Source organism: Schistocerca cancellata, chromosome 6, assembly GCF_023864275.1.
Source record: "Schistocerca cancellata isolate TAMUIC-IGC-003103 chromosome 6, iqSchCanc2.1, whole genome shotgun sequence".
Taxonomy (NCBI): domain Eukaryota; kingdom Metazoa; phylum Arthropoda; class Insecta; order Orthoptera; family Acrididae; genus Schistocerca; species Schistocerca cancellata.
Genome location: NC_064631.1, coordinates 519,223,525 through 519,248,632, shown reverse-complemented (window position 1 = coordinate 519,248,632; position 25,108 = coordinate 519,223,525). Strand labels below are relative to the sequence as shown.

The 25,108-nt window shown below is 40.2% G+C and overlaps 1 protein-coding gene across 1 annotated transcript; it reads right to left on the bottom strand.

The window, feature by feature from the left end:
• Positions 1-10,088: 10,088 nt before the first annotated feature.
• LOC126191493 (uncharacterized) lies at positions 10,089-24,698 on the bottom strand. The gene is made up of 3 exons (XM_049932383.1): positions 24,562-24,698; positions 21,019-21,101; positions 10,089-11,456 (listed from the first exon to the last, which is right to left on the bottom strand). The coding sequence occupies exons 1-3, from the start codon at positions 24,583-24,585 to the stop codon at positions 11,339-11,341; spliced, it is 225 nt and encodes a 74-aa protein (XP_049788340.1). The 5' UTR covers positions 24,586-24,698; the 3' UTR covers positions 10,089-11,338.
• Positions 24,699-25,108: the final 410 nt, after the last annotated feature.

The window sequence follows — 25,108 nt, the reverse complement described above, 5'->3', positions numbered from 1 at the left end:
TTTCCTTGAGAAACCCTAGACATTACTTGGATTTCATTAGATGACAAACTGTTACCTTTCTGACAATCACTAATCTAGTCTCACAACTGAGACAATACACCATATGCACACAATATGATTAGAAGTTGCTTGTGAGGAACAGTGTCAAAAGCCTTCTGGAAATCTGGAACTGTGGAATCAATTTTGAATCCCCAGTTGATAGTTTTCATTACTTCATACAGATAAAGAGCCAGTTGTGTTTACCAAGAATGATCTTTTCTGAATCCATACTGGTTATTTGTCAATAGATCAGTTTCTTAGAGGTATTTCATAATTTTGGAACACAGTATATGTTGCAGTTCGATGTCACTGGTATGGATCTGTAATTCAACATATTACTTTTACTTTAGTGTGACCTGTGCAGTCTTTAGATATAGGTTTTTTGTCTATCAAGTGATTGTATATAATTGCTCAAAATGGAGCTATTTCATCTGCATACTCTGAAAGGAACCCAATCTGGAACAGAAGACTTTACAATATTAAGTGAATTAAGTTGCTTCACTCCACTAAGGGTATCTTACTGCCAAAGTACTTACTTTGGCAGCTCTTCTTGATTCGAATTCTGGAATACTTTCTGCATTGTCTTTGGTCAAGAAATTTTGGAAGACTGTGTTTAGTAGCTCCACTTTATAGTGCTATCATCAGTAGAATTGCTATTGTGCAGTGATGGTATTGACTGTGTCTTGCCACTGTTATAATTTAAATTTGACCAGAATCTCTCTAGAGATTGTCAGATTTTGAGACAGGGTTTTGTTGTGGAAACCATTGTAAACCTTTTATCCATTCTGGATTTGGAACACTGCGACTGTCTTGTTAAAGGTTTCGGGAATTACTGCAACCTATCGCAGTTTTTTCTTCAATTTTTATTTTATTCATGACCGGTTTCAAATTGCCTGGCGATTCATCATCAGATGATACAATTTTGTTTGGAGTATTGTGGAGGTTGTGTATTGTTTTTATTCTTGTGGCAGGCACTGCTCTGGAAAACATAATGTGTGCTTACCAGTATTGTTAAATATCAAGTGAAACAGGCACTTTTCCACCGATGGCGATTCCCACATATGTTACAAAATATAAATAAACCAAAGACACTCTGGTTTGTGTATATTTTGTAAAGTATGTGGGAGTCGCCATCGGTGGAAAAGAATGGGTTGCACGAGTGATTTGTAAGCAATTCCTTTTAGACTAATTGCATTTTCCCAGTGTTATGCCCTGGTATTTGTAAGACTTGGCTGAATCCAACAGAGACTCACTGATAGTAGAGTCATAGGATACTATTTTTTTTTTTTTATTTTGTGATGTGCACAAATTTACATTTATTAACTTTAAAGCAAATTTCCAATCTTTGCGCCACTCTGAAATCTTATGAAAATCTGACTGAATATTCATCCAGCTTCTTTCAGACATTACTTCACTATAGAAAATCGTGTCCTCTGAAAAACGTTTGAGGTCATTAATATACAACATGAGCAGCGAGGGTCCAAAAACACTTTTTGGGGCACACCTGAAGTTACTTCTGAGCCGTTAAACACAAGATGAGTCACTTTTCAGTGTAAGCTTTTATGGATCAATGGGGATGACTGTGATCTGGTCTTAAGGGAGGTAATGTGTAATAAACGAAAAAGTGCAGAGTCAGGTGCCAAGCGAGGAAAATGATTAATAGGGATGTTCCATCACATAGAATACGAAGATCAACAACATAGATCATAGTCCAGAAATGAATTGCTGCCAAAGTAAGGGGTGTAAGAAAAGTTTTGACTAGGTCATATAGAAAGAGATGAAGTGAGGAGGAATAAACATTTCTAAGTAATGAAAGCACAGAGAATACTCATTGTATGCAACTTGTCACTGATACAGTCACTATTATGGTTGTGTCAGATGTTGGGCTGTTTGACAGATTTGCTCATTTGAAGCACTGATAGATCAACAGACTCAGAAAGCCTTCTACAGAGTTCAGTTTCTATTTTAAAATATTATATTATTCCCAAACAGATATTTCTGTGACCAGTGAGGCACGACTTGGTTTATTACTGTATACTGTACTTGGCAGGAAATACTATACATCGCTTAATCCTAAGTCTTAAGGTCAATGTGTGTTTTTGTTGTTCCTGGCTGCAGCTAAACATGTCATGTTTATGGCAAGTATCAATCTACCTTTTATACAGAATGTCTAGATGTGTCTCTTAATCCTGGTCTCACAGTCTACTGGTGATTGGGATCCTAAATTAAATAATGTACAATGGAAGGGCTGGAGACTGTCTCTTAGGAAGACATCATGCAAGTTTTTATCTGCTTTTTAAATAGTTTTTGTGTTGGTTTTTGATGGACCTGGATGTTATGATATTCAGTCTTACTACAATAAACCTTTGGTCATTAATTCCTGTATGCGTCATGATGCACTATTTGCTCAGAGTGGTTTGTAGTAGAGAGGTTTATTGCAACCATTTACATCAGGGACGGCCACGGTGTGCCAAACTGCATGCGTGTACAGATGTGCTGCACACGTGCCGTCCAGGCCTTGGTCCGCCTTGCCACTACTCTGCTTGTAAACAAATAACAGAATACATTTTTATTGCAGCTGTCTAGTTAGGGCCAGCTGCTCTCAATAAATGCTAAATAATATTATTCGCACTTCATATGAGAATTTAACTGGACACAACCAGGGCCGGTTTAAGGCCTAAGTGGCACGTACCACTTCTTGGGGTGCCAAGCTGAGAGGGGCACCAGAGGCACCACAGCTGTACAATTTCTATACAGTTTCTATCACAAAAATAGCGGCCAACTGGGGTGCCAAGGTGAGAGGGGCATCCAAGTTCAAGACTATATACAGTGCGTGCACAGTGAGTAGCAAAAACTGCCACTGGTGAGCTTATATGGAGGAGGGGGCGGGTGTGTGTGTAAAAGGGGGAACGCCAAATGACAAGTCGTTTGTCCGGAAAACTGTTCTCAAACTGGCCAGGAAGAACATATAGAAGAGTACACAGTAGGTAAGAAGGTGGCCGATGGCTAGACATATAGCAGCGAGAGACAGCGCCCCCTGTAATGCACCATAGCAGCATCCTACCATATCTGTCTGTATTGGTAAGTATGAAATGTGTATGAAACATTTAATGATGTTTCACATTAGTGTATGTACAGTGTCAGCTCTTTTGAATTTTCAATGTTCATGTAGCTAATAAAGTACACACAACAAATAACACTTTGGTCCATACTCTATATTGAACTTTTCACATTTGGCGTTAAGAACAATGCGAGAATACCATCACATTGTAATTCTTCCTTATCAGGGTATGAAAGAGCGCTGTCAAGCGTTAAGATTGCTTTGGAAGCACTTTTTCATTAGGTATCTTTTGGTCTCTGCAACAAAAATCTTAAAAAAAAACTACTACTTTTTTGTCCATTCAAGCAGATTTTTTCAAGAAGCAGATCTCCACTTGCAAGAACTGTTAACCTCTCTAAGTTTTTTGCAGCCTGGGGCAGCCATTTCTTCTTTTGAGGCTAGAGCACCTTATACAAGGGTGGTTTGAACAGTTCTCGGAACAGAATAGGAAAAAAAAGTACTTACATCACTGAAACACTTTATTTTTCATTGTAGTCACCTTGTAGATTAATGCACTTGGTCCAACAATGTTCCAGTGCCTTGATCCCATCTCGAAAATGAGTTTCCTCCAGGCCTGCAAAATAGTTGTCAACTCCGGCTATCAATTCTTCGTTTGAAGTTAATCTTCACCCACAAAGAAAAATTTTCAGTTTTGGAAAGAGATGGAAGTCTGACCAAGCCATATCAGATGAATAAGGTCGTAGTGGCAACAATTCATACTTTAGTTTGTGTAATTTTGCCATGGCGACGGCACGTGTGCGGGCGCGCATTATCTTGATGGAAGATGACTTTGTTCCCTGCTAAACCTGGCCTTTTTTCGCGTATCTTTTTGTTGCAATTTGTTTAGAGGTTAGCGTAGTATTCTCCAGTAATTGTTTGCCCTGTGGGGAGATAATCTACAAACAGAATTCCCTTCACATCCCAGAACACTCTTGCCATGACCTTTCCCACTGAAGGAATTTTCTTTGCTTTCTTCAGTGGTGGAGAATCAGCATGTTTCTAGTGCTTTGACTGTTGTTTTGTCTTTGGAGTATAGTAGTGCACCAAAGTTTCATCTGTGGTCAGAAACTGGTGCAAAAAAACTTGTTCGTTTCTCCTAAACATTGTCCCGATATGTCCATTCTTGTGTGTCTCTGATCCAGCGTCAAGAGTCACAGCACCCATCTTGCAGATAATTTTTTCATTTCTAATTCTTCAGTTAAAATGTGACATACCCTGCGATATGACACCTGGCAAGCATGAGCAATTTCATGCACTTTCAATCAGCAATCCTCCATGACCATTTTGCACACTTTTGCAATGATTTCAGTAGTGACACATCTTGACCGACCACTGTGTGGATTATCATCTTAGCTGTCCCAACCAAATTAAAATTCATTTGTCCACTTGGCGACAGTTGAATATGAAGGAGCAGAGTCCCCCAGTGTATTCTGGGAATCGGCATGAATGTCCTTTGCTTTCATACCTTTCTTTACAAAGTACTTAATCAGTGCTCAAATCTCGATTTTTTTTTTTTTTTTTTTTTTTTTCCATTTTCGCAAATCACTACGCGGGAACAACAAAAGAGACAGTCACTGCCAAAGCTCTCTTCCAAGACGATGATTCCGATAACTTTTCAAACCACCCTCATAATTTAGCCCTGTATCATCACAGTTATACAGCTCATCAGGAGTAAGATTTTCTTTTCGTATATATATATATATATTTTTTTTTTTAATTTCTCACAAAATTGTGGAACAACTTGAGAAACAGCGGAAAGTTTTTCATCACAAATTTCAAGCTGCCTTACACTGTACCGCTTCTTCCACCTACCCAATCATCCTGAACATGCAGAAAAATCGTCCTCACCTTCCTGTAACTCGTTTCTAAAAAATACAGCTTTTTATTGCAGAATAGGCCCTGAAATTGGATTTCCTTTTTGTCTTTGTTGAATAAACCAAAGGAACAAAGCTTAACTCCTTATTTCATAGTCAGATTTCTTCACTGGCTTCTGTTCAAATGATGAAACAGAACACTTGTTTGATGAAAACTTCTCAATTTTGTCTCTGTTTCTATGCCATTCTCCAACTCTCACTTCATGCACTCCATTCTCAGCAGCAAGCTTGCTTGCTTGCTTTCTTTTTCTTTTTTTTTTTTTTTTTTTTTTCAAAGCCTTCAGTTTCACATTGAATGGCACAAATTTTCTCTACTCCTACCACTCATTGTAACATTTGAATTAAAACATCAAGAAACACACAGTTAAGTATGTACAGTACACTGTACATACATAAAACACTTCAAAATTAATGTAACACTGGTGGGCTCACTACAGTACATGCAACAGTGGACAGCCAATGTTGTAAAATGTGTACTGTATTGTTACTTAGGAATACTGTATTTTAATGACCACTGTTGCTGAGTAGGCACAACAATAGGGGTAACAATAAGGATCGTATGCAATCTACAACTGATTGTCAGTCGTCCCTATTAGTGAAGGGCCGAGAAAGAAAGAACAAGCGCACTCCTCCTCGAAACACCTGTCCCTCTGGAATAGGAATGCATTAGTAGTCTGATGCCAAGGTTATTTCTGAGCATTATGAATGAAAACCCTAAGTGGGACAGCTTTACCTGTACTGTGCATGGGAAATTGAAAGAAAATTCAAAATGTAACACATTTGAAAGTGCACAAAATGTACAAACAGATAACATATGAAAATGGGTTTTTACTCTAGTTTTATGTAAAATTTTAATTTTCTTAAGACCAGTTCAAATTATGTGGAACCTTGAAATACCAGGGATGTACTGTATACACGGTGATGCATCAAAAACCAGTCCTGAGCACAGGATGCTCACCACTTACACACAAATTATTGCCCGCCACAAGCAGATACAACAACAACAACAAAAAACTGAAAAACACGTAATAATTAGACTTTCATACTGACAACACAAACCATAGTTGCAATAGCTTCAAACAATAGATGACAATTGGCGGGTGATAATGTGCAGCCTGGTACACAGGGCTGGTTTCTCATGGGTCACCTTGTTTAGCAAGCAATAGAGTAAACAAAAGTTCAAAAGAGGCAGAAGCAAAACTGATTCCCTCTGTGGCACATACCTCAGCAGTGCCAGTTCCCTGGAAAGAGAACAATTGGAGTGTGTTGTGTAGTACACAGACAGAATGTAAACTGTGATACTTCAACTTTTCCGTTTGTTGCTCCAGAACAATCAGCAACTGCTATGGAACGCCCGACCAGTGATGATAAAAGGAAATGTAGAGGGCAGTATTTTGACTGCAGAGAAGCCTGTGCACAAATGCCCTGTATGCATTTGACAGTTCATGCAGTATGTTGTTTGATGACAGATGTGGAACTGATTAGTGTGACATTCCATGTGGTATGGCAACATGTGCTTACGATCATGGACAAACAGTTGGACGGCTCGAAGCTTGTCAGAGTGTCACCACTGTGGCCACAGTAATGGGTGTGTCCAAAAGTTCCACCTTGTGATTAAAAAAGGCTGCTGAAGTTGGGTATGCTGTGCGAAAGCATGCCGTTGGGCATAAATGGCTCGCCACACTGCAAGAGGATCAATACTTAGCCCCAGTGGTGAAAAGGGGCAGACTTCTCAGTCCCAGGCAGGTCGCTGGAGACCTTGGAACCACTACTGGTACATGTGTCTCTAACAGAACTATTTCACAGCAGTAAATCAGGCTGGTTTGTATGGATATAAGACTGTTGAAAAGCATCTCATTTCAACCACACCATCATCGAGTATGAGCTCATTGGTGTAGGGAGCATATTGGTTGGGGTCAACAACAGTGATCCACAATGATGATGTTCTCTGACAAATGTTGCTTCACTATGGCAACTGAATCTGGCCACCGGCTAATGTGGAGAGAGGAGAACATATTAAATATCACAGAATGTTCATGAACATCTCCATTATGGTGTGGGCAGGCATTATCCACAACAACTGAACACAACTGCTTATCTTTGTGTGAGGTACCATTACAGCACAGCAGTATTTCAGGGAGAACATTCTGTCTGTGGATGAGAATGCCCACCCCACCCACACAGCCCACTGAGATGTCAGACACACTCCTAAGTGAAGATATTGAACGTATGGAATAGCCTGTGTACTCCCCGGACCTAAACCCTATAGGTCGTGCCTGAGATGCTCTCGTCAAACATGTTTCTCAACAAACACTCGCTCCCCAAACTGTGCAAGAACTGAAAAACCATCCTGAGAGAGGAATGGGACACTGTCCCCAAAAGACTTCTCAACAGTTTGGTAGCTACAAGTGTAAAATGCACATTATTGCCTGAGGAAGGAGCATTCCATATTGAGAGCCCAATATAGACCTTTATATTAGCTGTCTGACCTGTGTGGAACATGAATGCTATTTATTTTTAATACCTTCTTTCCCATGTGGTGAAGGCTTCACCATTTTTCGATATAAATAAACTGCTCCACCTCTATTACATACTTATTGATTTTCATGTCACCCATCATTGCTTGTGATTATTCCTGTCCAACAGTGTCTCTGTTCCTTAAAGTCAAGCAGGTAGTTGACTGGTGAATGGCCAGATGTCAGTGTCCAACAAGCAAAGTAGTTTGGCAAGTGACCATGTTGCCATTTTCGGGTGCACTTAGGAATTGATTGCCTAGGAGCTCGTGCAGGGCTTTTACCTCATAGCCCCCCCCCCCCCCTCCCCCCAACCTTCCTTCCTCAATCTGATTTGGCACTTTGTCCGTGGTCCATGCCCTGGCGCAGTATGTGTTGTGAATTGGCAGGAGCCAATTAACGGAGTTTGGAGGAAGCCGAAAGGCACGCGATTAAGCTCACGCAGGCTGGCGTGAGGTCTGGAACAGGTCAGAGAAATAAGACTAGCAAAACAAGAGTAACTGGTAGAATACTTAACTTTAATCCACAATTGGTGAACATCTCTCGTTACTGTACAGGCTTCACAATATTAATTATCAAATGCTATGGCGCCTTGCTAGGTCGTAGCAAATGACGTAGCTGAAGGCTATGCTAACTACCGTCTCGGCAAATGAGAGCGTATTTGTCAATGTAGCATCGCTAGCAAAGTCTGCTGTACAACTGGGGCGAGTGCTAGTACGTCTCACTAGACCTGCCGTGTGGCGGCGCTCGGTCTGCCATCACTGACAGTGGCGACACGCAGGTCCGTCGTATACTAGCGGACCGCGGCCGATTTAAAAGCTACCACCTAGCAAGTGTGGTGTCTGGCGGTGACACCACAGTATGTGTCCAGCACCTCCCCCTACTGACACATTGCATCATCCATGGTTCGCACCCATAGACGAGTGCTGGTAGCATCTCTGCTGTTGCTCTGCTTGCACCTGAAGTCAATTCATTGTGGGATATCTCCTTTTTCTTCTTCTTCTTAACCAGACTAAGTGTAGGTTCCCAGGCCTTATTAAGGATGTGGCCACTATCATGATTGTTGAGCAGTTATTGTACTCTAATCTCGATAGATTCTTTAATGACAATCCCAGATGTTAGATGTCTGTGTCTGATCCTCAGTATAGTGGTAATCCATTGTGTGTAATTCTGATAGGTAATGTTCTGCTACTGCTGACTTGTTGGGCTGGTGCAATGTGGTGTGCCATTGGTGTTCTTGGCAGTGATCTTTGACAGTCTGCACTCTCCGACCTATGTATGTCATGTCACTTTGACAGGGGATCTGATAGACCTCAGACTGCAGTAGTTCAAGGTCATACTTGACATTACCAAGCAATGCCTGTGTTTTAGCTAGTGGGCAGAAGACCATCTTCACTTTATGTATTTGGAAATGTTGCTCATCTCAGTTCCACACAATAGAACATCAATTTTACTATGGAAGTGGATGGAGTGTGCCCCTTTCTGGATGTTTTGGTAAAAAGAAAGCATTAGGCCACAGCACGTACTGTAAGACGACACATGTTAGGCTTGCGCTATCTCCAAAAATGAGAGTCTCAACCAAGAACTTCATCACTTGAGAATGGTGTTCCAGAAGAACAGCTACATAAAGTGGCACATTCAGAGAGCCCTACATCCTACTCTGACTGCGCAACCAGTGGAAATTGAAGATGAACCTCAGAAGCACGTAACCCCTGTATTTATTTCACTTTGTGGCACATTATTTGGAAATATAGGATAAATTATCTGAAAACGCAAAGCGGAAGTGGTCATCCCCCCCCCCCCCCCCTCCCCCAGCTAGAACGGGAGCCCTACTTGGTACATGGATAATCTTGGACTATGGAAGTCTGGAACTGTATCACGTGTCCTGCCAATGTGGCATGACATATATAGGTCAGACAGTGTGTAATGTCGAAGATTATTTCTGAGAACGCCAAACTGCAGCAGCTTAGCAAGTTGGCAGTCGTAGAACAGTGCATATCGGAAGTACTTGAAATGGGTTAGGATCGTAGTAAGGTTCTGACATAGATGTATAACTTCTAGGACTGCGTCGTTAAAGAATCTATCAAGATTCAAGTGGATACATCCTTAGTAAGGCCTGGGAACACACACTTAGTTTGATTAAGAAGAGGAAGGAGATACCCCAGAATGAACTGACTTCTGGGACAGGCAGACCAACAGCAGAGACGCAGCCAGCATGTGTACCTGGGCACAAACTGCGGACAGTGAAGTGTTGATGAGACGTGTATGGACAAGAGCCTGTGCCTGAGCACAGACCGCGTACAAAGCACCAAGTCGGAGGAAGGGAGAGGGAGAAAGAGGGGGGGGGGGGGGGCGGGAGGCATGGTGAAAGCCCCTCCTAGGCAATCAGTTCATCAGCTCACCTGGTATACTGATGCAGATGCAAAATTTTCTCTTTCTGCCCCCATCATAGCTCATCACAGAACTGTCTTCTTAGGTCTACATCACTCTATAGAGTTATTTCTCTAAATTGAATCACTGTATCCTTAAAATCTCAAAGGCACATGTAAGGTAATGTATGGCTCTCTTTTGATCTTTTATTCTTTTAATGGAAGAAGAAAATTTCTTCAGAATTCAGTCAAATTCCACAAAACTTTTGTACAGAAATGTATACAAAATTCATTCTTATTTTTATTAGGTTTCAGTACAAGAAATAAATTGTTTCTATTGTGAAAAACTGCGTACCTTGATCAGAACAAGAAAGTGATTGGCAGCTGAATATGGGAACGTATGGTGCTGTCGGTTCATATTTGTCTTCACTCACAATATCATTGCGGCAGCAATGACTCTGCCTTTCTATTCTAAACACATGCACATGCTGCTCGTTGATGGGGTGTATTAGGTTTGAGTTTAGGATATTCCTTCGTGTAAAAGCGACATGCCATGAGAAAAAAATCCAAAAATGAAAATGAATCAACCTGGTTAACAAAATAGAAAGCATGTCTAAGCTCATTCTATGATTGCTGCTATCATTACTGTTTTGTGAGCAATTAACTGGGCAATCACTTTGTTATTCTGAGCCAGGTAAATGGTCTAGCTACTACTTACAATAATACTGGGTTTGGCAAAATCTGAGCAGTGTATGTTTGGAATGACCCTTCACAACAGAATGGAGTGATAACATACTGAAGTGTTGCATTACTATGTTAGTCTTTAATATTCAGTTAAAAGTTATTGCTTCACTGATTTCTTGGTTGCTAATGGAATTTGAAATCCTTAGTAAACTTGGAACTGAATAGTACCATCTACAAGCACTGAAAATGACCTTACAATGTTGCTTACAAATATGTTAGTATGAAGAAGTGACCATTAGGTAACAGTAGTTTAAAAGATACACCATTTCTGTCTCAATCTGTAATATATTGTATACAAAATTATGTCAATTTTTTTTCTAGTTATATTCTGACCAATAATTTAATATAGTTGTAAAGTGAACATAAAAAATAATATTGATGCAACATGAAAGCTTGTGGACAGAGTACAATTATTTTGATCTGTCTAGTAAAAATTGTGCAAGAAATGCTTGTAATTTACATTTATATACAGAACAAAATTCAGGTCCACATGGCAGAAACAATGCTGACAGTTGCTCATGCATAATGGAGAATCATGTGTCTTTACAATTGTCCTGGATTTCAGTATTACTGTATGTGCAGCAAGCTACAGTACTCTTTTGAAAAGAAACTAGTGATGATGGGTTTAACACAATGCCTATCATCTGTCTTATACACAAAACTTATTTCTTACATTATTGATATAATCTGTAGCATAAATTAATGAATTCCTTCAAGTGGGGAATAGGCTTTATACTGATACAAGTCTGACCCTCCATAGCCATACAAAAGACGTCCTCTTCCTTGTTCATCATAATATGGGTATCGATACTTTGGCCTGAAAATTAAAAAAAAAGTATGTAATATGCAAGAGAAAGTTATTTCCATTATATTAAATACCTATACAAATTAACAACTTTAGGAATTTGAGACCTCTTCAAAAACTGTGACCTTTTCTGTTGTCAGAAGTATACACATGTCTATAGCAGGCAAAGTGAAGAGAATAACAGGATTACAACTGATTCATAGGCAAAGTGAAGAGAATAACAGGATTACAACTGATTCATAGCAATCAGCTCAACCATTAATCTTACAAATACCTGTAGTATGTATTTCCAAACACATAAAAATAACTTCCAGATACCGGAAGTAGAGATTAATGGACACACACTGAATGAGGCTCCATGTGTGAAGTTTCGTGGCATCCACATGAATAATAAGCTGAGGTGCAACAGTGTGTGTGCAGTTTTATTGTCAGACATGGATATAAAAATTTTAATTGGATTATATTACACAACATGGATGCTTTTGAAATTTTACACTCAACACAAAGACATAGTCAGGAGAGCCTCACTTGACCCATAAAGAAATATAACACTGGGACCCAAATTTAAAATTTTAACCAATGTCAACATTTCGGTAATCAAAACTATTTAAACTTCAATGACAAATTATATGCAAAGGAATAACTTAGTTAAAAGTGAGGCAGAGTCATGGTGGAACTAGTGTCACAGAACAATTTTTAGCCAGTCGCTTTTGAGTTTTGGACTAGGCAGGGAGCAGGTATGTGTCTGTCTACTGTTGGATGGTACTGTCAACAGTCACAAGTGTATCAGGCTGTGTTCTCCAAGACTCCAGCTAAAACTACGAGTGTCTAAGGCATGTGTCATCTGAGGTACTGCTTGTCAGTCAGACATCTGTCTCAATTACAGCCGCCTGCCATATACAGACCAGCACAGAAAATATAATTCCTTATGGCTCATTTGCCTAGTGCAAACTTTTATTTTCATTTTTTTACCACTAAATTTTCACATAAATATAACAGTGGAATTTCAGTTTATAGATTTCCTGCTGCAAATGCTAAGTTAAATATTAACACTCTTTTTTGAACTTTCTTTAAAAAGGAATTAGTTGATGATGAGCAGTTAACAGATGGGGTATCGGCTGAAATTCACTTGCTAAACTGGGTATTGAGAAGCTATCACAAGTAAGATTTTTTCAACACCACCATCACAGAACTTTGACCAGCACAGTGTATAAGCCCTGAAATATTTCTGACTGCCTTTAATATTTAAAGTACAGGGTGTTTCAAAAAGAACGACCTATTAAAAAAAAATACAAACATGGGATTAATTGCAAAATGTTTCAGCTATGCTGTTATAAATGCTTTGCATGTCCACCAGTAGCAGCATGAACAACATTTAGACAATAGCTAAATTTTTCATAAACTTTACTTAATGTGTCTGCTTTTAGAGACGTTATGGTGACTGTTAATCTGTTCTTCACTTCTTCTATGTCACAATGTGAAGGGGGAGATGAACACACTTTCCTTCACAAGACAAAATTGCATGGGGCTCAAGTGTGATGATCTAGGAGTCCAAGAATGCAGGGCAATGTCTTGGGACACGTGTGCCCTATCCAGCAGGCAGAGTATCATTAAGAAACTGATGTCCGTTGTTGTACCAATGTGGTGGAGCTCCATCCTGTTGGAAAATGAAATGATTGGAGTCCTACTGAAGTTGTGGAAAACGGCAATTCTGCAGCATTTGAAGACAGCTGGTTCCAGTCACTGTCTTTTCATTTTTTAAAAAAAGAGAGAGAGAGAGAAAAGACGGGACCATATACTTTTTTACGAGAAATGGCACAAAAAATGTTTCTTTACGTGAGTGTCTTTCATGCTCAGTAATTTCATAAGGGTTCTGAAGTCCCCATATGCATATGTTATGTTGGTTTACTTTACTGCTGACATGAAATGTTGCTTCATCACTGAAAACTAACTATGGTAAATTTGTATTGTCTTCCAGTCCTCTACCAGAGAACTGTTGAAGTCAACCAGTTTTCTTTTATCACCAATCCAAAGAGCTTGCACTAATTGTAATCTGTATGGTTTATAGACCAAACGACGCCTCAACACTTGACAACTGTCGTATGAGGTACTGCCAGTTCTCTGTTGTGTGTCGAGTAGACTTTTGTGAATTCCTCTCAAATGTTTGCCGAATTCTTTCCACCTCGCCATGATTTCCATTGTTTGAAGAATACCTTATTAACTGCTCCTGCTATAGTTGATACAAATATTTGGTCTTGGGTGTATAAATTTCAAATAAAGCTAATGTTTGTATTAAACATATCTTGACATTGCTAGTATATAGGATATGCTCCTTGTGAAGCTACATAAATGATTCGCTTGAAGTGTTAGATAAAAATGGCAGCATATTAGTTAAAGACAGGGTTCAGTGGCTTGTTTTTCAAAATAGCCGTTCTTCTACTGTACACACATAAAGTCACCTAGAAGTATTTCCCATAATTACCAGTGTGAGTAGAGTAGCACTAGTCATAATATCTTGTTAGTATACTTAATGGAAGTAGCCTAATGTGGCTACTTCTGCTTGTGGATGTGTAACTTGACCCTCAACACATCACTGAAGACTGCCCTTCATGATGAGATTCACAGATTCTAATGTGCAAATTAATTAATGAATGTGTGTGGGCTATGTATGCTTGCTGTGGAGCTCATGTGTGATGTGGAGGAGGCTCTACTGGCAGTGCAGTGCTGAATGAACTGAGATGCAGCTAGCTGTAAGTCATGGCTCTTGTCAGGTTTTAACAACATTGCATTTAACTTCCAATTTCCTATTGGTTTGCTTGGTTTAAATTACCTTAAAATATCTGTCAAGTTTAGTGCTGGATCTCCCATGTTTCCCATACTGATACATTGTAATTTCTAGTGTTGCACCTCTGGCAGCTTTCATTAGAATCTCTCATTGTTACTACAGGAAAAGGAGAAAAAGATTATTTAACTGGCCCAAACAGGTTAGAAGAAACAGGCAGCATGTTACTGCCTGTGCACCTTTTGCGAATGGAACTGGGAAAGGATGAAGTGACTGCAGTATTGAAATTATCCTCTGCTACACAATGTAAAGTGGCTTGGATAGGATGGATGTAGATGTAAAAGTGAGGAACTGTGAACATGTCTAAGCCCTAAGAGTAATTGGTCTTTAGTGCCAGTGCTCAGTTTTTTGAGTTAAGGTGGTTCAATCTCTCATCCACAGGAATTCATAACATTATGTTTCTCTGGAAGTAACAGAAAGGATAGAAACATTATTTTCACTGAGAGTTATGAAATGCCATTAGAATGCCTTAAAGTGTGTTTTTCATTATGGATTGGCTTTCAAACAAAGGAGTCCTTTCAGAAAGATGAAGGCCAGGCCAGACATCATAATTACCTCTCTCTTACAGCCAATCGGAATGGGCAGCAAAGTTTTATTTAACTGCAATGAAGCTTGCAAACTACAACAGTAGACAAAATAACCACCCAAATTGTCAACAATGATCTTTGTGAAAGCAGTCTCTAAGTATGTTGTCTTATTGTGTCCCTCCCATCAACAATGTGAACTACAGTTCACAAAGAAAACACATTCAACAGACTTGCTTTGTAGCCAGAGAAGTTGCAGTTTAGTGTGTAACCTTACAACCAGCTTTACTGTAATCTTCAGTGGTCATAATGTGAGCAGGAATACTGACATATGGAAATTTTTAGACATTTTCTAATTATCATCTATGCCCAAAGAGGCTTTACACTTTCAGAGTCACACATATTATAACCAAAGAAGGTTTTATCTGTGAATTCTGACAAGAAGACCTGCAATCTTAGATATAAAAGTAAAGCAAAGCTGTTTCAGTAGAGACTGTGGAATTCAATATTACCCCAAATTTGTTTGTGAAATATATCAGTATTATGGTGCTAAACAGGTGGTATGGACAGAAATCAGCATTGGCAGATATATGGATGTTTGTGACATTTGAATCACTTTTCTACCATTTGAATATACAGAGACAAGAGCCTTCAATATATTAATCTGTGATGTCATTGACAACTGTTTTCATTTTGTGGGAGATAACTCTTGTGCTGATAGAACTCAGTTCATGGATGGGAGCTATAATGTGAGGATAGCATATGAATTTTGTGGTTAGTGTTATCCTTTTACATAAGTTTTACTAAGCTGGCCTCAGATTTAATTAAAAAATATAATAAGGATACAGCACAACCTCCCAGTACTGTTCCAGAGTAATAAATTCTTATTCTTTTAGAAAAGCAGCACAAACTTCAATGAACACACGAGTGATGAGCATTCAATATTATGGACAAGAATTATAGATGTTTTGCATTGTTCTGACTTATTCCACAAACACATTTCTCTTTAAGTCACTCAGTCAAGAAGTACAGAGCATTTACATCATAATATTATGTTGTTTATGAATGTATATTACTCTGTATGTGAGAGCAGAGTAAACAAAAAGCTTAGATTTACGAACAGTAGATGTTGAGTCGCAGACAAGCACAGCAAAAAGACTGCTAAACAAGTAAGTTTTCAGCCAACAAGCCTTCTTCTGAAGTAGACAACACACATCCACATTCATGCCAACACATCTCACATACAAGTGACCACTTTCTCCAGCTGCCATGGCCAGACTGCAAGTGACTGCACTTGATGGGAGAAGCAATCTGGGAGGTGGGGATAAGGAGGAGGTTGGGGCGGGGAGGAGGCAGGATAGCAGGGCCGGCAAATTGCTGCTTGTGGGAGCATACAGGGATGTGGCGGGGAGACAGTAGGACAGCTAGGTACAGTCGGGAGGTTAGATGAAAGGTGGGGGATAGTGGAGTGAAAAAGGAGGGAAGTAAAAACACTGTGGTTGAGTTGGTGTAATAAAAGCCTGTGTAGTGCTGGAGTGGGAACAGGGAAGGGGCTGGGTGGGTGAAGGACAGTGACAAATGAAAGTTGAGGGGTTACGGAAACTTAGAATATATTGCAGGGAGACTACATCCATAGTGGCATACAGCCCGTCTCAAAATATACATGAGTCTCACTGAGGCCTTCACAGATTGAAAATACCTTACCAACCTTGTACAGAAACAGAGCTCCCATGCCTTATCTCTCCAGACATCCACCACCTCCCAAAGTCCCACCATCTGGCCACAAAGGAGGATGCCCCTCATGACTCAGTACACCCAAGACTGAGGCAACTGAATCACATTCTCTGCCAAGGTTTCAACTACCTTTCATACTGTGCTGAAAAGAGGAATGTCCAACCCATTGTCCTTCTCACCCCTTCCTCAATGATATCCCACCACCCACTGACCCTACACAATATCCTCGTCCATCCTTACTTCACCCTTGTTCCCAACCCCTTGCTCATGGCTCATACCCCCATAACAGACCTAGATGCAAGACTCACAGATTCTCCCACCACCACCTACTCCATTCTGTCACAAGCACCACCTATCCCATCAAAGCCATAGCTACCTGTGAAAGCAGTCATGTAATTTCCAAGCTAAGCTGCAACCACTGTGCTGCGTTCTATGTTGGAATATCCACATGAGTGGCCACTGACAAACTGTGGGCAAGAAATGGCTGGACCACCCAGTTGCTGAGATGCTGCTCAACAGAATATTCTTCATGTCAACAACAGCTTCACAAGCTCTTCTGGCCTGCAGTTTATCTGACATTCCTGTAAACTCTCTGGCCTAAACCTTGGTTAGTCAATGTCTTTCATTCACCTATCCCCTTCCCTGTTCCCATTACAACTCCACACACCCTTCTATTACACCAACTCAGTCACAATGTTTTTACTTCTCTCCTTTTCCACTGCACTCTCCCCCCCTTCCAACTCTCCACTCCGCCCCCCCCCCCCCCTTCGTCTAACCTCCTGACTGTACCTAGCTGCCCTATCCTCTCCTCACTACGTCCCTGTATACTCCCACAAGCAGTACTTTACTGTCCCCCATTGCTACCCTGCTGTCCAGCCTCCCCCACCTTCCTCCTTAACACCACCATCCATATTGCTTCTCTCACCATGCACAGTTGCTTGCAGCCTGGCCAAGACAACCAGCGACAGTGGATGTGTATTTGTGTGTGAGTAGTGTTTGCGTGAATGTGGGTGTGTGTTATCCACACAGATATCAACAAATAATTTAGAAGTAAAGGAGAGCATTTGCCAAATAGTAGAAATGTTCAGAAGGAGGGAGGAGGTGTGTGGTATAGGGATGTGAGAGGGAGAAGCTGCAGGTGCATGGACTAGGAAAACAACAGGTGGGTGCCAGAGCTGGTGCCTTTATGCATTGCACCATGATGATAAAGTTGAGTTGTGTATTGGGAGGGGCGACAGAATGGAGGAAGAGGAGACTTTTGGGTAGAGGTGTAGAGCAGCGAGTTAGCTGAGATTGAGGCCAGGAGCATTATGGGAGTGAAGGATGTGTTGCAAGCATAAGTTCCATCTGTGCAGTTGAGAAAAGCTTCTGCTGGTGGGAAGGATTCACAAGGCAAGGACTGTGAATCAGCCATTGACTTCAAAAATGATGTTATGCTCAACAGCTCCTCTGCTAGGTGGTCAATTCTGTTCTTCTCTACAGTCTGGTGGTGGCCATTCATTCTGATGGACAGCTGGTTTGTGTTTATGATCATGTAAAACGCTGTGCAAAAATTGCAGCAGTTCTCGTATATGGCATGGCTGCTTTCACAGATGGCCTTACCTTTGATGGGATACGATAAGCCAGTGACAGGACTAAAATAGGGTGTACTAGGAAGAAGAACTGGGCGGGTCATGCACCTGGATCTTCCACAGGGATATGCCCCCTGTGATGAGGGACTGGGAGTGCAAGTGGCATATGGATGGACCAGGATGTTGTGTAGATTGGGAGAGCAGCAGAATAACAGTTTAGGAGGGGCAGGAATGACCATGGGTAGGACATTCTTCATTTGTGGGCATGTGATAGAGAATCAAAGTCCTGGCAAAGGACATGATTTAGTTGTTCCAGTCTGGTCTGGTATTGAACGATGAGAGAGACTCCTTTCTAGCGGGTTCTTGGAGGTGGTGGGAGGATTAGAGGTGTGTGAAGTATGGTGCAGAAAATCTGTTGGTGGACTAGGTGTTGGGGCTAGTGTCTGTATGTGAATGCCTTTGTAAGACATTCAGCATGCTGGGCAAGGGAATTTTCACCACTGCATCCATGGGAGGCCAGGCTAAATGGGAGCAATTTTTTTGTGTATCATCAACGAATCTGAACCAGACAAGGGATTTGTGGTTTTTGGAGGCTAGGAAGGTTTCCTCTACATGGCCCATAAAGAGGGTGGCATAGGAGGGTGCCATACGGGTACCTAAGGCCTGTGCTGCAGGTTTGTTTATGTATCTTCCCTTCAAAGGAAAATTTGTTGTGTGTGGGGATGTAATTGGTAAGGTGTATATGAAATTAGGTAGTGAGGTTGGCGTCGGAATGGGTAGTGTATGATAGTGTAGTGTTTTGAGATAATTGTAAACATGCCAACACACCACTGGAAAGCTGTCGACAAGAGATACTCGTGAATAAATAGAATAAGAATAAATGTAGTGGGAAAGGGAAACTGTGTTTCCCTTTCTTGTATGCAGTGAATGTGGAGCAGTGGTGGAGCTGGCAAGAAGAGGACCAATAAAAAAATGGTATTACACCCACTGGTCATCCAGGAGTCATTAGTGCCATGGTGCAGCAAATGCCTAAATCCGAGAGCCATGGAGTAAATAACACCAACAAGGGCGTAATGAACAATTGAACAGCAGTAGTAATTTATCTGGTTTGCTCTCTCAGGTCCTAAAGTAGCCATGTATGGATGTTTTTTAATGTACTCAAGGCAGTGGTATTACTGTAGCAATTGTTTGTTGTGTTGTTAAAAGAAATAGTGAAAATGTTGGGCAAAATATACCCCTGTTTGTGAGAAGTGTGGCTATTTATTTAGTAGAGCAGTAGAGAGAACTTGCGGAAGCATTCCAGGAATCTTCACCATAGTTGGATGGACAGGGAGGTGGCACACAAGGATCCGGACCACCAAACAACTACTCTGAGAAGAGAGAATAAAGATAATACTATCGTCACCTGGCAGTATATAGGGCCGGCAAAATATTGCCCAGTTATATCGGCATGGGGCACAACTTCCAGCTAGTGCTGGTATATGACCCACCACAAACCTTACAAAATATACATCTGCAGGAGAAGAGGGAAAAATACACCACAATAGACATGAGGCCATGAGTGTGTGGGATGTTGGTGTATAGGGAGGTGACATCACCAGTGATCCATGGAGTAGGGATCCAGGTAGTAATGGGACGAGGATAGAGTCGGCAATGGACATCCTTTGTCATGACAGGGTATGCTTCGGGCAATTGGTTGTAAGTGCTCGTTGACAAGAGTAGAGATTCTTTCAGTGGGAACACAGTAGTTGGCTACAGTGAGACATCCAGGATTGTTAATTTGTGGACTTCGGGAAGCATATAGAATGTGTGTATAAGGCAGGTCATTGGGGTTAGGAGGGAGATGGATTTAGGGCACAGTTTCTGGGATAGGCCTAGGAATTCTCGCTTATCCCCATTCTTCACTGTTGATGCCACCTCATTATAGACTAACATCCCTCATGCCCATGGCCTTGCTGCTGTCGAACACACTCCACCTACTGAACTGCAGTCCCTGCTTTCTGCATTCAGCTGGCACAGTGTACATTAAAGATAAAAATGTGATGACATGTAGTGTGTTTACAAAGGAAAGTATTACATTTTTATGTCATGCAGAAATAGTTACATTAACTAAAAGATGAAACTTTTCTTGTGGAGATATATTTAACAACAGATTTCAGAGTTCCCAGGGTGAAATTTTCACCCTGCAGTGGAGTACGCACTGATATGAAACTTCTTGGGAGATTAAACTGTGTGCTGGACTGAGACACAAACTTGGTACTTTTGCCTTTTGCGGGCAAGTGCCCTACCAACTGAGCATGGCTCACAACCCATCCTCACAGCTTTACTTCCATCAGTACCTCAGCTCCTACCTTCCAAACTTCACAGAAGTTCTCGTGCAAAACTTGCAGAGTTGTTTCCACCACAGTAAGCAATGTCGGAGAAAATTGAAAGCTGAACTTACAATTTTAGTCTAATACTTTTAGCCAAAACTTAATGTAACAGAAGGGAAAAAAGAAATAAGAGTTTGGTCATTTAATAGTAAGCTGGCATTCTGTGTCATATGTTTGCTGATTTACAGTTAATGTAACTATTTTCGCTTGACATAAAAATCATTATACTTTCCTATGTAAACATTCTACATTTCATAATTTTTGTATTTTCTGTAGGATAAATAATGTCAGTGAAAGTCTCACATCATTTTATCTGTGTTTGCTACATACAGTTGTCATCTGACAATGGCCTAAGAAGCCAAAAACTGGTTCAAGACCATCACAAAATGTTTCCTGTTTAATATTGAATGTACAAATAACAGTGTGCCGGTCTGTCACATGTTTTATTGAGTAGCACATGGACAACAACATTAAGAGCAGAATAAATTTATGTGAACTGTACATGTTAGGAAGGAAAGAAATCTGTAATACCTCTCAAAATACTGAAAATTTGGTGCCCTCGGTTGCAGAGTTGTTTCCACCAGAGTAAACAGTGTCAGAGAAAGGACAGCAACCTGCAAAAGGTATGATCAAGTAAAAAACATTAATTTCAAATTAAAAAAAAAATTGAAATATCCTATAAATCGTTTTACATTGCTCTTTAATGATACCAATAGCATTAAAACATACAAGAAAGACACCTCTCAGCAGTTATACAATATCTATGCTAATTAAATATGTAATATGTAGAGAATAGGACCATAAATGAAGTTATAAAGGGAAGAAAGTACACAATAAATTAGCAATAAATGTGACAAAAGCGAAAGCAAAGAAAATAAAGCTGCAAATATGTGATGCCAAAGGGAATGGAAGAAAAAACTATCACAGTTTCAGATGGATGCTGTGGCTCAAATGCATTTTGTAGGGTCAAATCCTACCTCTAAAGTTACAAAGTTTGACAGTGGTAAGAGATATCCAAATGCCATGAAAATGACACATGTTCCTGGCATTGCATTCTAGATGAAGTTCAGTAATAGGATATTGGATGATACCAATAAAACATAAGAAGAATACTTTATTTCTGATCCAGGATAGTCCAGAACCTGAATTTATTAACTAGCTTTTAAAGAAAGGCTTTTGCTGTCTTAAGTCACATATAAAAATGCCAAAATCTCTCTGACACCTGCTGGAATAACTTTATATCTAAACTTGGTAAAAAATTATGGCAGGCTCAGTAGCAACAGAAACTATGTTATCATGCTTAATGAGAGCTCATTATAAAACCTGCCTAATGCACCTCATTCATCGACACAATGGTATAGCACAAACAAACTGTTTGGGGAAGAGGATTTTCAGATTTTGGGTGAACAAGTGAGGAAGACTTGTGAATGTACGCATACTGTTTCCTAAATGTCATTTCAGTCCTATCTAGCAATCAATACTGACTTGACTACTACCTAGTTATAAAAGGCAATGACTAGCCTGGAACATAATACCAGAATGGCTGAACATCTATCTCATCACTTGAAATGTTTAAGTTATCTTTCCAAGCACTACTACTTCCTAAAGCTATACGTGAGAACTGAGCCTCAAGAATGCTCTTGACCAAATTTTTCTGTCATAACGGAAGCCAGTTACTCTTGATTTTCCTTATTACAGACCTCTTCATCAGATTTATATTTATTTTTGCTTTATGTTTCGTTTCTTGATTTTTTTTTCCAACTCCATCCCTCTTGATTCACCACGCCCCCTTCATTCACCAACTAGTACTAGCTTTGTTTTCTCATACATAAAGTAAGGGAAAGGGAATCACATACATATAGCAGATCAATGTGTGGAGCACAGTAACATAACAGAAAACAGGATTCACACTTCCTTTCTGGCACTAGCTCTTTCTCCAGCAACAGTACACACATTTACACACACAACCACCTAAATGATACTCCTGTGGCCACGGCAAGGCTATTGCTTTCAATAATCGAGTATCAATAATCAGTCTTGCCATGGCCACAAGAGCATGCATTTGGGTGTCTCTGTATGTGAATGTGTGTACTATTGCTGGGAAAAGAGATAGTGCTCAAATTACTATAGGTGATTGGTTGCCTTTACATTATTTTATGTATTGCTCCATCCAGGAATTTCCAACTTTGTTTCCTTATAAATTTATGACTACCTTTATCTCGCTTTTTATCTGCTTTTTATTTCTGTACCATGTTCAGCTCTCATCCCTGGCTTATTGCTTGCCTGTCATTTGTTTTTATGGGTAAGCAATTACGAGTCCAATGCTGTGTACCACTCATCTGAAATCTTGTCATACCATATCTAGTGTAACCCCCCCCCCCCCGCCTATATATATCTGTGTGTGTGTGTGTGTGTGTGTGTGTGTGTGCGCGCCTTAACTTTTTCTTATCTCCTATTTGCCTGTTCTTTTTTTTTTTTGTTTTTACAATTATTGTTTATGATAATCATTTAAACAGGGCTTTGTAGTACATCATTAGAAGGACACAGGTTACTATTTGAGTCAGGAGTAAGGAAGTAATCTTTGTCCACTGCTGCTGAGTTGATTGATTTTGATGAAAATGTCACAACACAAGTTCGACCTTGAAAAACATTAGTACGCTACAACAAACAGTTCTTTAGCAATGCCAGCAGTCTTATTTATTTTGTGTTGAGCAGCACACCTCAGTGATAAGCATTTGACTTACTTTCAAAGGTGACTGAATCTGTCTCGCATCTCATCTGTCAAACAAATTAAATAGTGGTCTCCTGGGGTATGCAGTGCAGGTTTCAGTCAGAGCAACACACCAGCTGTTTATGATCAATATTTAGTTCAGGGAGCTATTTGGTCCACAACCATATTCATTAAGAGTTTTTGTTTTCAGTATGTATGAAGTGAGTTTCTGTCAAGACAAAGACAATTCTAAATAGTCTTTTGTTGAAACTGCATCTTCATGTTGTGTATCAAATTTAACACATCTTAAAGATGCTGCAGAGTCTGCCTTTAGCAAATAAAATCGAAAAGGTTTTAACAGTAGGTGCAAACATCTTATTACATTCATTTTGCAACAGAAGCCACAAATGATTGATTTTTGCTACTTCTGTATCTTCCTTACATAAAAATATATCTACTACTCCAACAGTAATTAAAAGTCTTTTATATTATAGACAACATTTCACTGATCTGAGCATGAAGATGAACAATCAGTGATGTGAAACGTGTATGACAGCTAGTGGGTTGTGGCTGTTATTATCTGCTGCTGTATGCTACATAGCTCTTTGTCAGTGACAATTTATTTATAAGCTGCCAGTCAAGTACACTCTCTGAAAGTTACTAACCTGAGATAATTGTGTAATTACCAGTATGTCAAATGCTAAGATTTTGGAGCGTATCTGGTACCTTCAACATTATTTTAAGAGCGAATAAATACATTGTGAGACACTGCAAATGGTTTATAAGGCTGCCGCATGTAACTGTGATTCACTTATTATGTACCGGTACCTCGATAATCCTTACGTACTTTGTGCCGTGTCATTTTAAAAGGGCATCATACAATTTTCGAGTTATTTTGATACCATATTACACGCCATATACTATATTTCTGTATATCTAATCATCATGTGTTATACTACAATGTCATGTACTAAGCAAATTTCGTGTTAATAACTACCATATTAAGCTACTCCAATAGGCCTCTAATCACGGCACACTACTGTCACCCCTTTCTGCACTATCGCCTGTCATTAGTATTTGTCAAGCGAATTTCGTGTGTTAGTTGGTATTATTTCGTGAGACCGTTTAACTTGTACAATGACTTTGTCTTGACTCTTCACTAGCGACCAGTCATTCATCCAAACACACACTAAAGACGTCATTTCTTCGCGCTGGATGACTGACGATAAAACCTCGCCAAGTCCTCAGTGCACCCGCAACACACAATCTCTGCATATTTTTTTTAAACAGAAGCAAAACTATCAAGCTAAAATGAGCTTAAACGCCTTAATGTCTTTAATTACGGAACTGTTATTTGTACTTACAAGGGCCGCAAAACCTAGTCTCATTGCGGCGGTAAACACCGTTCGCACACAGACGCATGCAGGGCTGTACCTTGGTAACTGAATGTGCTACATTCAGTTTAGCTTAGGCACAAAGAGAAAGTAGTCAGCCTACCTTCCCTCCACTCTCTCCGCTGGCTGCCGAAGGTGAGAGTGGAAGGGGTGGTGTGGCGATTCGTTTCCCTTGTGCGAGGCAAAGCGGTCAGTAACTGCAATGCCAGGATGAGTTGACCGATTGCGACAAACATTTCTCACGTCCTTCACACGATGATATATGCGATTACAACTCATTATCGGGATATCAGTTTACGAAACATCAAAGAACCTATTCCCAGGAATGAAACATTTTTAAACTATTCAGATTGTGGTCCCATGAACTAGGTTCATGGTATCTAAAATGACCGACGCCGACCACTCGAGTGGCATCAATGAAATTGCGTGGGAAATTCCAGTAGCGTCACTCGTGTGACGTCACTTTCTCAGCCTCGAGGCCTACGAGAAAGACAGGCCGCGGCGCGTACGTCACGAA